Source organism: Cupressus sempervirens, chromosome 10 (genome assembly GCF_028749045.1).
Source record: "Cupressus sempervirens isolate cs-2001-9-10 chromosome 10, ASM2874904v1, whole genome shotgun sequence".
Taxonomy (NCBI): domain Eukaryota; kingdom Viridiplantae; phylum Streptophyta; class Pinopsida; order Cupressales; family Cupressaceae; genus Cupressus; species Cupressus sempervirens.
In genome coordinates this window covers 581,050,787-581,064,728 of record NC_143127.1, presented here as the reverse complement: position 1 = coordinate 581,064,728, position 13,942 = coordinate 581,050,787, and the positions used below count along the sequence as shown (strand labels likewise).

The window sequence follows — 13,942 nt, the reverse complement described above, 5'->3', positions numbered from 1 at the left end:
ATCGTTGCTATTTGGTTTCTTGCATCTACTTTCAATGAAGTGACTCTGTATGTTAGTTTTGAAATTTCTTCATTGTTAGAGAGAACAGTCTTGTGAATGCTATCCATCATGATGCTCTTGTTTGAGTTTTCTAATTTCACTGAGTGTGATCTTGTGCTCTTTTTGGTTTGGAGAACTTGATGGTGGTAGAGATGATGCTCAGTTTCTTAGCTAGGCTTACATGATTTCATTTAGGCACAAGAATTTAATGTTCAAGGTAATTGATCAATCTCCCCTTGCCCTATTAATATCCTTTGAACTTGTCATTAGGTTTCTCTAAATGAGAAATGATAACTATAGTTCTTGTCTCCCCAACTTTTTGTAATTAATGTGGGATATTCTACACCAATACTCACATTCACAACATTCTTGTTTCTTAATATAGGCTACTTATCCTTGTGTTTTTTCTTCTTCCACCAATTTTGAATATGGGATTGGTGTATCATTCATTCTCTAGTGTGCAACCCCATCCAAGCTAGGACTAGATTAGTTCACCATAGAGATTTCACCTACAATAGGTGACCTCTCTACTTCTAGGCTTGACCTCTTTTTCTGCCTTTCTTGTCCACATCTTGTTGAATTCTTTTCTGACTTCCTTCTTGATTAATTGTTTGTTTTTTCCTTTATTGTCCAAGTTTTGCACTTGGGCTTCTTTTCTTGACCTACATGCCCTATCTTGTTGCAGTAGTAAGAGGTCATGCATATTCCTCTCCATGGTCCTAAGTAGTTCCTTTGACTTGTTCTTGCTTGTCGATGATCACCAATATGTCCTTTATTCTCATAAGGTGAGTATTTAGACATGTTGTATATGTTGTTCCAGTTGGGCTTAGAGTTTATTGAGATTTTTGATTTGTCCATAGTTTCGATCTACATACCTTAGCCTTGTATCCATTCTTGTTTAAATAGTAGCAGTTTTCAATTAACCTTGACTCTTGAGTGTAAGACATATAGTATAGAGTAGAGTGACCATATCTATGGTAGGAATTGCAATGCACAAAGAATATGTGTTGTTCATTTGGTGCAACCTTTCTATACCAACATATATATTTGAGGTATGACCTATTTTACAACAATAATAACAAGTAGGTTTCTTAGGATTCATACCTTTAGATGATGTTTTCCCTTGAGATGTTTCTCCTACTTTAGTCATGTCCACTCCTTCATAGCCTAAATTAGTTGTGTCATTTATTCTCCTTTGATATTTGAGTTTCTCATCTACCTTCTTAGAGCTATCATTGAATCTTCTCAATTTGTCATAGATTTTGTTGGTGTCTCTTAGTTCCTTCATGAGCTTTTGAATCTACTAATCCTTTTTTCTGGTGTTTTCTAAACATCTTCTTTCTTTTATTTATTGGTTTCATTTAGTGTTCTCTTGGCTTTCTCCAATACTTGTGTTGCATGTTGCTTTTCTCCTTTTGTTCTTGGCTCAATCCGTCTGATGAATCTTCTTGTTCTTTCTTTCACTTGGCAATAGACTTGCTCAACTTCTTATTATCATGCGTAAGGTCAAATTTTATTTCTTTAGATCCATCTAATTTATCATTTACATGATAATTTCTTGACTCTCACTAAGTTTCTTCACAAGCTTCTTCTTTTTCACAAGAGATTCCTTAAGTTCTTCTTTTAGGTCTTGTATGGTGTCAAGTGCTTCTTCATATAGCTATCTCTATTTCATGGATGCTGAGTGATCTTCCCTCAAGCAACGAGGCTTGCTACTTTTAGTGTCTAGGATCTAATACCAATTGTTGGTCCCAATTGGTACTAAGATGGGGGTGAATTAGTACCACTCACAAACTAGTTGTTCCTCCTATTCTTTGAGCTATTCTTTCAACTATGCTTAGTTTAAACCATGTTATTCTTAGAAACAAGATAAATGTTGTAAGATAAAGTCATATATACTCGAACACAAAGAATTCATCAATAAACACACGTATTTTGTACATGGAAACCCTTGATGAGAGGATGAAAACCACGGTGGGGATAATGTACCCACTAGCCTTTTATTGTAGATAAAAGGTTGTCTAGTTAAGAGCCACAATTTATTCCTTCTAAGAAAGCATCATGTTAGGAATTTCTATAAACTATTATGATTACAATCAACCTATTAGGGTTACCTTGTTAAAGGATTTAATGCTCTTTTTGAGAGGTACCTCGTTAAAATATTTAACCATATGTTTCCAACTGAAGAATTCTCTATTAGGAGCTTACAACTTGATCACAATGGTTAAAGAATAATCAAAATGTGATCTATGATAAGTAGCACTTATCTGCTTAGCAGATCTTCAGTGAATGCCTTAGAGATATCTTGATCTCCCCTTGCCTAATCATTGAACCTTTTGATCTTCTTTGTGTCATTTTTCTTTTCACTCCTTTGCTTATCCTTGCAGTATCTCCTACTCCCTTTGGTTGGAAGGGTCTCTTCTCCTTTCAACTTTCTAATTATTGACTCGTGTCCAGTGTTCAATCTTTTCTTTTCACTCTTCTTTATACAACTTTTGATTTTCTTTTCTTCTACTCTTAAGCCTTTATTTTTAGAAGTCTCACACCTATTTTTAATTTTGCACATGCACACACACACAAAAAGTAATGAAGTCACTTCCTTTCAATGGGCGTTGAAACCTTTTGAGAATATCCCACTCAAATTGGTGAATTTGAATTTTGAACTTGGACGGTTGAGTAGGTCATGAGCGACTCATAAAACCTATGTTGTAGGGTCCAGACTGGTAGCACTATCAATCTAGCATGACTCTCATCTAGATTCTTCTTCCCTCTTTGGAATCCACTATCCTTGTTAGAATACATACTAAATTTCAATTCTTGTCGTACCTGTTATGCCATGTCATCGTGATGACTCCTCATGCTTACTAGACAAACTTTGGCTTAGTCATGTTCTTCATGGCAGACTGGTGAAGATATCTATCGGTACTCGAGTGTTGTATACGGGTATGTGCAGGATCATGGTGTCCCAAAAAGTGGCAATGTGAAAAAAATAGAGTTTGAACACGTCTAAAAGCACTTCAAAATCCGCTCTGACTTTTTTTCATGTATCTAGGTACCAAACTTGGAAAGAAAGGCCCAAGCCTTATCGGATATCCGATTTGAGATCGGATATCCAATATGAGATCGGATATCGGATCTCATATTGGATATCAGATCTCATATCGGATATCCGATATGAGATTTGATATCCAATATCAGCGACATAAAAATTGGAGGGAAAAGGCACAAAAATTAGAGGGAAAAACAAATTTGTAAGTGATATAACTAATTTGAATTATGAAATATGTAAATATATAATATATAATCTATAAATATATAATATAATAACATAATTATTATATATAAAATAATATATAATCTATATATTATATAATAATATAATATTATATAATAATATAATATTATATAACAATATAATATAATATTATATATATATATACATATATATATATATATATAACGTAACGTAAAGATATAATATATAATCTATTAATATATAATAATATATTATGTTATTATTATTATTATAATGTATAAATATAATATATATTATTATTATTTTTACTATATTTTTATTAAATATAATAACGTAATATAATATATATACGTTATTAATACATATTATTATTATTATCATATATAAATTATAATCTATAACATATTATTATTATTATTATCATATGTAAATTATAATATATAATATATTATGTTATTATTATAATAATCTATAAATTATATATATATATATACGATTTTTATACTATATTATTATTATTTTTACTATATTATTTCTAGTGGAGTCATTTATATGGGTCAAAAGGGCTCACAGGATGACCTATGACCCCTTTCGACACATTCCATGATCACATATGTCCTTAAGGGATCTTAGGACCCCTAGGGACATATTAAAATAGTTTATATCGGTCGAAGGGGGTCACAAGATGACCTATGAACCCTTTCGACATATTACAAGATGACATTTGTCCCTAGAGGTCCTAAAACCCTTATGGACATATTAGAATCATTCATATGGGTTGAAGGGGGTCATAGGGTGACCAATGACCACTTTTGACACATTCCACGATGACATATGTCCTTAGGCATCCTAAGACCCCTAGGGACATATTAGAATCATTCATATGGGTCGAAGGGGATCATAGGGTGACATATGACCCCCTTCGACACATTCCATGATGACATATGTCCCTAAGGGTCCTAAGACCCCTAGGGACATATTAGAATCTTTCATATGGTTTGAAGGGGGTCATAAGGTGAACTATGACCCCCTTCGACACATTACATGATGACATATGTCCCTAGGGGTCCTAGGACACCTAGGGACATATTAGAATGCTTCATATGGGTCAAAGGGGGTCATAGGTTGACCTATGACCTCCTTTGACCTATTAAATGATGACATATGTCTCTAGGGGTCCTAGGACCCCTAGAGACATATTAGAATCATTCTTATGGGTCAAAGGGGCTCATGGGGTGACCTATGACCCCTTTCAACCCATTAGATAATGACATATGTCCCTAGGGGTCCTAAGACCCCTAGGGATATATTAGAATCATTCTTATAGGTCAAATGGGGTCATAGGTTGACTTATGACCCTCTTCGACACATTACATGATGACATATGTCCCTAAGGGTCCTAGGACACCTAGGGACACATTAGAATGCTTCATATGGGTCAAACGATGTCATAGGTTGACCTATGACCCCCTTCGACCCATTAAATGGTGACATATATAGCTAGGGGTCCTAGGACCCCTAGGGACATATTACAATCGTTCTTATGGGTCAAAAGGGATCATAGGTTGACCTAGAATCCCCTCTGACCCATTACATGATGACATATGTTCCTAGGACCCCTAGGAACATATTAGAATGTTTCATATGGGTCATAGGGGGTCATAGGTTGACCTATGACCCCCTTGACCCATTAAATGACAACATATATCCCTAGGGGTCCTAGGACCCCTAGGGACATATTAGAATCTTCGACGCATTACATGACAACATATGTCCCTAGGGGTCCTAGGATCCCTAGGAACATATTAGAATCATTCATATGGGTTAAAGGGGGTCATAGATTGACCTATGACCCTGTTCGACCCATTACATGATGACATATGTCCCCAAGGGTCCTAGGATCTTTCGAGACATATTAGAATCATTCATATGGATCAAAGGTTTACCAATGACCCCTTTTGACCCATTAAATGATGACATATGTCCCTACCGGTCCTAGAACCCCTAGGGACATATTAGAATTGTTCTTATGCATCAACGAGGGTCATAAGTTGACCTATGACCCCCTTCAACCCATTAAATAATGACATTTGTCCCTAGGGGTGCTAGGACCCCTAAGGACATATTAGAATCGTTCTTATGTGTCAAAGGGGGTCATAGGTTGACCTATAACTTCAACCCATTACATGATGACATATGTCCCTAGGGGTCCTAAACATATTAGAATCCTTCTAATCAGTCAAAGGGGGTCATAGGTCTTCGACCCATTACCTGACGACATATTCTTAGTGTTGAGAGCCATTATACACTAATAGCAAGGTGTAAGTGCAATGCCACACGTGTGGAAACAAAAAGTCTTAATTTTTTTAAATCTCAAATTTGGCAAAGATTTACATGTTCAGATATTTATATATTTCTTAATAATGAACATAATATTTTCAGTATTAAAAGTATCATTATCAAAGTGTTGGCCCTATGGAAAAGTAGTCTTGAGGTACAGAAAACAAATTGACAAATCATTATTAGCATTTTATCCACTCATAACAATTTCAAGAATTAAATAACCAAAATATTATGAAAACAACTCCTTAAATAAAAATAGACTAATCTTAAACTTATATTTCTAATTTTTTAAATATGTATATTTTTAATATATTTATTCTAATTTATATATTAAAAAACAAAATTTGTTTACATGAACAATGATAGTTATGGCTACAAAGTAAGAATATTGAGGCCATTTTTGAAGTGTTTGGATAGCTTTTGTAAGGCTTGTACAATCCACAATTATTATGTTAGTAAGGACAAGTGAGGTCAGTCTATGTTTGAGAGGCCCCTCCACACGGCCACCTACTAAGGTTATAATTTCCCATTCCCTTTGCCAGAATGTTTTGAAGATTACTTTAAATGCTTTTCTTGACAAGTGTGAAAAACTTTCATCATGCTTCCTTGATAAAGGAAGTCAAGGTCATCCTAAGGATTATTATTATTATTGTCAATTAAACAAAATTTTCCATACCAGACTCAGCTTTCTTTTCTTTGCAGAAACATCACGCATGCCAATCAAATCTCATCCCGCCAATGAATTAAATTAAATTAAATTGAGGACGGGCAGAGCATGATGAGATTTATGACTTAAACTAATTTCGCCTTGAGAATATATGCTGGCATGTTTCATGCTCTTCAAATCATAATCTTTATAAAATACTAGTATTTAATTTAAAGTAATTCATGTTTCTATAGTTGGCCCTCCAGCAACTACTGTGCGTAAAGCGACAGTCCAATGGAATGTCAAAAATTAGGTGTGATAAATAATGATAAACTACAGTGATGATTTATTCCTTTGAAACCCAGCAAAGATTATAACATTTTCTTTATAGTTTATAGCTGCCAAGTTTTATCAGGGTAGGGTGGTAGTTAATTTATCAGTAGAATGATTAAAAAAACATGTATACCATATATATATATATAGTTTCAGTAGTTCATATTAATTAGTTTGTCTTTAGATTTGTTCAATAGATTTTTTGTTTGGGTTAACGTTTCAGATCCAAATCTGTGATCTATTATGTTCACTGAATTTGCTGAGAATGTTCGTAATAAAATATCCACTTCTTTCTTTGCATTCATGTGGTAGCATGGATTATAGAATTTGATTTAAAATGTTTATAATAGAAAATTATTTATAAAATTATAAATATGAAATTTTAACAGTTCATAGTGATTAATTTTTATTTTGTTAGATTTGATTGTGTGGATTAGCAACATTTCAAATCAAATCATATGATGCATCATTAGAATATTGATATCAAGAGAAGAGAGAAGTAATGGATGATGAAACTTGACTACAAACATTGGCCAATATTTTTAGATCAAATTATGTGATCTATCATCATAATATTGATAGCGAGGAAAGCGACAAATGATGGGTTGTGCAATTTGATATGAAAAGTTGGCAATGAGGAATCTACACCTCAAATCAAACTGCACAATCCATCATGGCGAGAAAGAAGTGATGGGTCATGGAGTTTGACCCAAAACATTGGCAATGAAGATCAACAATACTGATCAAATTCCATGATCCATCAAAAACATTGATAACTGATGTAGGGCCACACCACCCTTACAAATGCACAACCAAAATCACAACAAGACGGAGACAAAGAGATGACAAAAATGCTTCATAAAGCATCCATTAACACTTGCAATTCATTACAATATTCTCCAAATGGAAAAACTCCAAACTCTTATAATATAAGAGGGATTGCTCACTAAGAGCTTCTAAAAGAAGAGCCTATCCTTCAAGAGGTTATACTCGAAGAGCTTCTACTTCCCCAACTTCTATTTCTCAAGCTTCTACTTGAAGAGCTACACCTTGAGAGCTTACTTACAAGAGATTACATTCGAAGAGCTTTACTACAAGAGCTTATACTTGAAGAGCTTCTATTTGTCGAACTTGATTACAAATGATAATAAGCCTTGCTTAAATAGGCACTTCTGACCCAAGACATTACAAACACAACCAATGTGGGATAAAAGGTAAATACAACTACCTTTAAATAAATATTAAATTCCCACCCAAATACAACTAAGCACCCAACAAATATTAAATACATGATTTAAGGAACTTTCCACAAACTTCTAAATTGCCACATACACACCTCGATTAATGGAATGACAACTATTTTTATTATTTTTCTATTTACGCCACCTATGCACCTTGAAAATATAAATTCCTCCTTTCTCCTTTTTTCCTATTTTTCTATTTATTATTATTTTCTTTCTATTTTCGTCACTTCCTCTCTCCTCCACAATTTTTTTTTTTTCATTTTTTTTAAAAATAAATAATTTTTCCATGCAAGATGCTTATGCATCAGACTCCCCCGGTAGATAGAAAAGTGTGTCCCACACTTTGACATCGAAAGAAAGATATACAACCATCTTCATCTTCACCAAAGGTTTCCACCTCAATAGGGACAAGAAAACCAACATGCAAATCTTCCACATTTTTTTTTCGTTTGCTGATGCATGATGCTCCTACATTTGACTCCCATGGTAAGAAATTTTTTTTGAGTATGGATTCACAAAATGAAGTAACCACTGTTGACATATATTTTTTTATCTTCCTCCAACACATAGCTGGAACAAGTATCCGATGCCGATATATTTCCTTCTTTCTTCTTTTCCAACACCTAGCTAGAACAAGTGTTTGCTGCTAAAATCTCTCTTCTGCAATGAACTCTATCCAAGTATAAATCTCATCCTCATTCAATCTTGTTGATTTAATCACACCTGTAATAAACCCAGCAACACCATACCAATCTTTCTTTGCATACCACACATGACTAACAAGATCCTCATGCAAACCATCATCAATATCTTTCAAACTCATCTCAAAGACAACATCCCATGATTCATTAGAATTTACCTATTTGACATCTTCATCTTCGCTTGCCTTTTTCATGTTGTCAACAATGCATGTAACTACTCCACATGCTTGATCTCCAACGAAGGTACTATACTTTTCCTCCATTGCTGCAATCTTCAAATCATCTCGATCTATTTCAAGTTCATAAATCTTGTCATCTTGATGCTCTTCCTCTTCTCTTTCATCTTCTTCAACTTTAGGTTCGCAAATGATTTCGCCTGCATCCTCTTGCTCTTCTTTTGGACCACATGTCTGATACTCCACTAGATCTTCTTTCTTTTTCACATCCAAGGAATTATCAACATCTCGTTTCTGGTGACATGCTCTTCGTTTCCGCAACTCAGCTTCTAATTCATTCACTTACTTCTACAAATCAACTATCAATGCCTCTTGATTTCTTGCCCTAATTTTTTCTAGTTGAGGAATCCTCAGAATCCATCCAATCACAAAAGTCATCTTCTTCTTTCTCTTCTCCATGCTCAAGTCTTTAGAAGACAAATCTAGTGCAACACAAGAACCTTGTGCAAATTGCCTCACAGTCGACGATCTGTCTACACAATTAAGAACTTCTTGACAAACTTCACCCAACTCAAGGTCTTGGTGCAAACTGCCTCACGTTCAATGATCTGTCCGCACGCTCAGGAACTCCTGCTCTGATACCACTAATGGGGACACGACCCAAGCACAGAATGGACACAACAGGAAAGGGAAAATTGTATTAACTATGTAAATATGTTATTACATTCAGTACAAAGAAAATAGACTTCAAAACATGCTTACGATAAAGAAGCATTAGGACATAGAGTTTGATTTGAAATGTTTACGATAAAGAATCTATAGTTTGGATCAAGGGTCATGATCCATCATCATAACATTGATAGCAAGAGAAGAGAAAAGTGTTGGATCAGAGAATTCAATCTGAAACTCTGGCAATAAAGAATCTATAGTTTGGATCGAGCTCCATGATCCCTCATCATAACATTGATAGCAAGAGAAGCAAAAAGTGACGGGTCATGGAGTTTGATCTGAAACTTTGGTAATAAAAAGTATATAATTGGAATCAAGCTCCATGATCCATCATCATAACATAGATATGATAGCAAGGGAAAAGAAAAGTGATGGGTTGTTGAATTTGATTTGGAACTTTACGAATAAATAATCTATAATTTGGATCAAGCTCCATGATCTATCATCATAACATAGATAGCAAGAGAAGAGAAAAGTGAAGGGTCATGGAATTCGATCTGAAACTTGGCAATAAAGAATATATAATTTGGATCAAGCTCCATGATCTCTCATCATAACATAGGTAGCAAGAGAAGAGAAAAGTGACGTGTCATGGAATTCGATCCGAAACTTTGCAATAAAAAATATATAATTTGGATCAAGCTCAATGATCCATCAGAAAAGAGAAAAGAAATATAATAGATCATAAAATTTGATCTGACAATTAGAAATCTACAGTAATCGCATGTTTAAAAAACCAGTAATTACAGAATCAAATCCGAAAAATACAAGCTAATATACTTTGAAAAGTGATGGGCAAAATACGTAGTGGACAATTGTTGTTGTATTATTGTAAGTTAATGCTTGCCAGAGGAAAACCGTGCAGGCTTGAGCTGGGAGGACAAGGCCAGGCAGGCGGGCAGAGGGAAGAGGAGAAAAAGGTAGGGAAGCAATCATTTTGGAGGGGGCCCGGGCGCAGTAGATAATGGAAGAGAAGACCCACTTGATCGAATTGAATTGAATTGAATTGAATTGAATGTGGCAATGCGAGTGTTGCCAATCGACATAGAGAATGAGTTCTTCGAATCCTAATCCCTTCATTAACACCCCCGCACGTGGAGACTCTGACACCCACCCAGTACTACTCTTCTAGTACTACTACATACTACTGTACACACATCTCATCTCATTCTTTTCACTGTTACACAAGGCGGGAAGATTGAGATTGGGAAGAACAAAGAGGAAGAAGGAGAGAGCTTTTCAGATCACCGTGATGATCCCCAACCCCATCCCGCCTTGCCCTTAAGGAAACATTATTATTATCCATGTGTCCTATAAGATTATGTCGGTTTCCGTAGCAGGAGAAGAGACTTCCTCCTCACTCATCCCTCACTAACAATCCATTAGGGTTTCCCCGGAAGATCATCAGTTGCAGGAACAACGAGGGGGATGATTCGGAAGATTCAAGAGGTGATTTTGAATTGGGTACTTGACATCTGAGATTCAAGCGGGGATTTCGGATTGGGAGATTTGTGGGGCAATTGAAACGGGCAGGGATCGACATCTGGGGAGGCTGAATGTCGTGTGTGGGGAATCAGAAGGAATTGGGATCGAGATCCTAGTATGGAATCTGGAGACAATGGGGGCCGAGCCAAGTTGAATTTGGAGCCCGGAATGCAACCTCTGCAGCTCCTCTCATACAAGGAACGAGGAGGAGGAGGAGGAGGAGGAAACTTTAATATGGTTGGTTACAGTGTCCAGGAGCGCGAGGAAGGAGGGGGAGGGGGAGGGTATTTCACGCAGCCCATGGCTTTGGGGCCCTCACAGGTGGACGCTTCATTGGCCATGTCCGCGAAGCTGTGCGGAGAAAACACGAGCAACAACAACAACAGCACTAGTAATAACAGTCTGGAGACGGCAATTGTGGCTCGAACAAGTGTTGAATCGAGCGCGGCAGTGGTGAACGCGGAGGGGAAGAAACCGCCGGCGAAGCGGGCGTCGACGAAGGATCGGCACACAAAGGTCGACGGGCGGGGGCGGCGAATTCGGATGCCGGCGACCTGCGCGGCGAGGGTTTTTCAGCTGACGAGAGAATTGGGCCACAAATCCGACGGAGAGACGATCGAGTGGCTGCTGCAGCAGGCCGAGCCGGCGGTGATTGCGGCCACCGGGACTGGCACGATCCCGGCGAATTTCCACACCTTGAATGTCTCCATGCGGAGCTCGAATGCGAGCATGTCTGCGCCGTTGAAACCGCCGTATAATTTCCACACGGGGTCGTTGAATCTAAACACGCGGCTTGAGCAGATTCGATCCCGGGCGGAGTGGGTTGAGGATTCGAGGTCACAGGGGATGAGCCTTTTGGGAATCGGGCACCACAACGATGGAGCCGGCGTGCTTGAGAATCTCATCAACGACCCAGATCAAAACCAACACCAAAACCAAAATCATCATTTCCCGCACGAATCTGATTGTGGGAGCTCGAGGAAAAGGCTGAGAGAAGAGCTTCAGTTGAAGAGCTTTCAGCAACAACAATCAGGGGCAGCGGGGGCTATGTGGGCAGTGGCTCCTCCACAAAACAGTGCACAAAACATGCCGGGAACCTTCTGGATGCTGCCCCCGACTGCGGGTGTAATGGGTCATGGACCTTCCGATCCAATCTGGACATTTCCCGGTTCATCAGGAGGAACAACAATGTATAGAACTTCCATGTCTTCCGGGGGGCTTCATTTCATGCCGAGGCCGATAAATCTGAATTCCGGCGGAGGGGGCAGTGCCGGAATCGGGCACATTCCGCTGGGATCGATGCTCATGCAAGGCGTTTCAGGATCAGGATCACAGCAATTGCCTCAGACTGGGCTCGGATTGGGAGGAGGAGGAGGAGGAGGAGGGAATGGATCGGGTGAAAGTGGGCATTTGGGAATGCTTGCTGCCCTCAATTCATTCAATGAGCGGGCCATCAGTAATAACAGCAGTTCAGAGCACCATTCCATCGGATCCGCCGCCCGGGAAGATCGCCAAGATAATAACTCTCAATAGTCTGCTTTTCTTTCTCTTTTGTTCCCCTTTTTAAGTGTCTATAGAGTTTGAAAATTGGTCATGGTAATGGATCTCTAACATATATATGGGATTTGTTCTTCGTCCCGACTCACTGACTCACTCAAACATTATGGGATTTGATTTCTTTTTGTAACACTTTTGCATCTGAGGAGCTCGGGATTGAGTCATATGAGTTCGAGATGCCCTTGTTATTTGTGCTGTCTGACGATTTTTCGCTACTGATTAGTAGTAGGGTTCCAGATTTTTTATTTATTGGTTGTAAACTAAAAGGAAGAAAGAAGAAGAAGAAAAGGAAATAGGGTTGTTACAGGTACAAGAGATATTTGTATGGGGAAGGTGTTGAAATATAGTGTGCGCAGTGGTATAATTCTTTTTGTTGACTATAACTAGCTTGTTTTTTTTCCTCAATAAGAATGGATTCTGAATTCGGGTCTCTCTCTCTTTCTGCCCAAAATATACATTCATTGGATTGCCACACACATCTTATTCATTTTTAGAATTTGTACTTAAATATCTGCTTAACATGCCCAGGACTGTCTGTATTTGATTTCATTAACTGTATATAGAACTCGTGTTGATCACTTCTGTGAAAACACAATTGTATACATAATTAACAGAGATTTTTTAACCGGTTGAAGTCTTGTGGTAATCTAATGGTTGTTGAAATATTGCTGAGTTCTTGTTTTTATACACAAACAAATTAGTTGGCATGAGTTTATCGTTGTTTTTTCCCAATTGAGGTTTGTTAAGAGAAGAATATGTGATTTATTGGTAGAAGCGGGTCTTCTTCCAGATCATGTAATCTTAATGGAAGAACATGCATAGATCAAACTAAAAACAGTTATACAATTGTTTTTGTTTTAAATTGATTTCAATTGTTATCTATTTTTCAATAGACATGGACATTTCAGATAATAAGAATCAGAGATTTATTATAGAAACCTAGATAGTTAAAACTAAGAGCAGTCAGACATCAACCAAAACATCCACCGCAAAACATACATAGTTAAAACTAAGAACAATCAATCACACACAAATCAAATTAGGTAGATTTGTGAATATAACGGTAATGGGTCTGAATGGCTGTTGCTGTCCAAGCATGACCATTCAAGACTGTAACTGTCGGAAATTTGAGATCTAAAGTTCATCAGAAATATGAAAAGTGTGGGATTTTTTTCATGCGGCATATGAGCAAGTTGTGTATAGCAGACTGAACACCTGCAGCTCAACTAATAAGAGTATTACTGGAGGGCAGTATTAAGATGTATTGGCTGAAAGAACAAAGTGGAGTACAGCACACTCATTGCCTTATAATCCATTCCATATGACGTCTTTTACAAGGCTTTTGTACAATCTGAGCAGGATTTCACATTCTAATTGCAGATGGTGGAAAACAGCTTACGAAGGGAAGGTGCAATGCATTCAGCCGTAGTACT

General features: G+C 37.2%; 1 protein-coding gene across 1 annotated transcript; it reads left to right on the top strand.

The window, feature by feature from the left end:
- The first annotated feature begins 10,584 nt into the window (after positions 1-10,584).
- Positions 10,585-12,939, top strand: LOC149535205 (transcription factor TCP23-like). The gene has a single exon (XM_089804835.1). The coding sequence runs from the start codon at positions 11,070-11,072 to the stop codon at positions 12,483-12,485; it is 1,416 nt and encodes a 471-aa protein (XP_089660961.1). The 5' UTR covers positions 10,585-11,069; the 3' UTR covers positions 12,486-12,939.
- Positions 12,940-13,942: the final 1,003 nt, after the last annotated feature.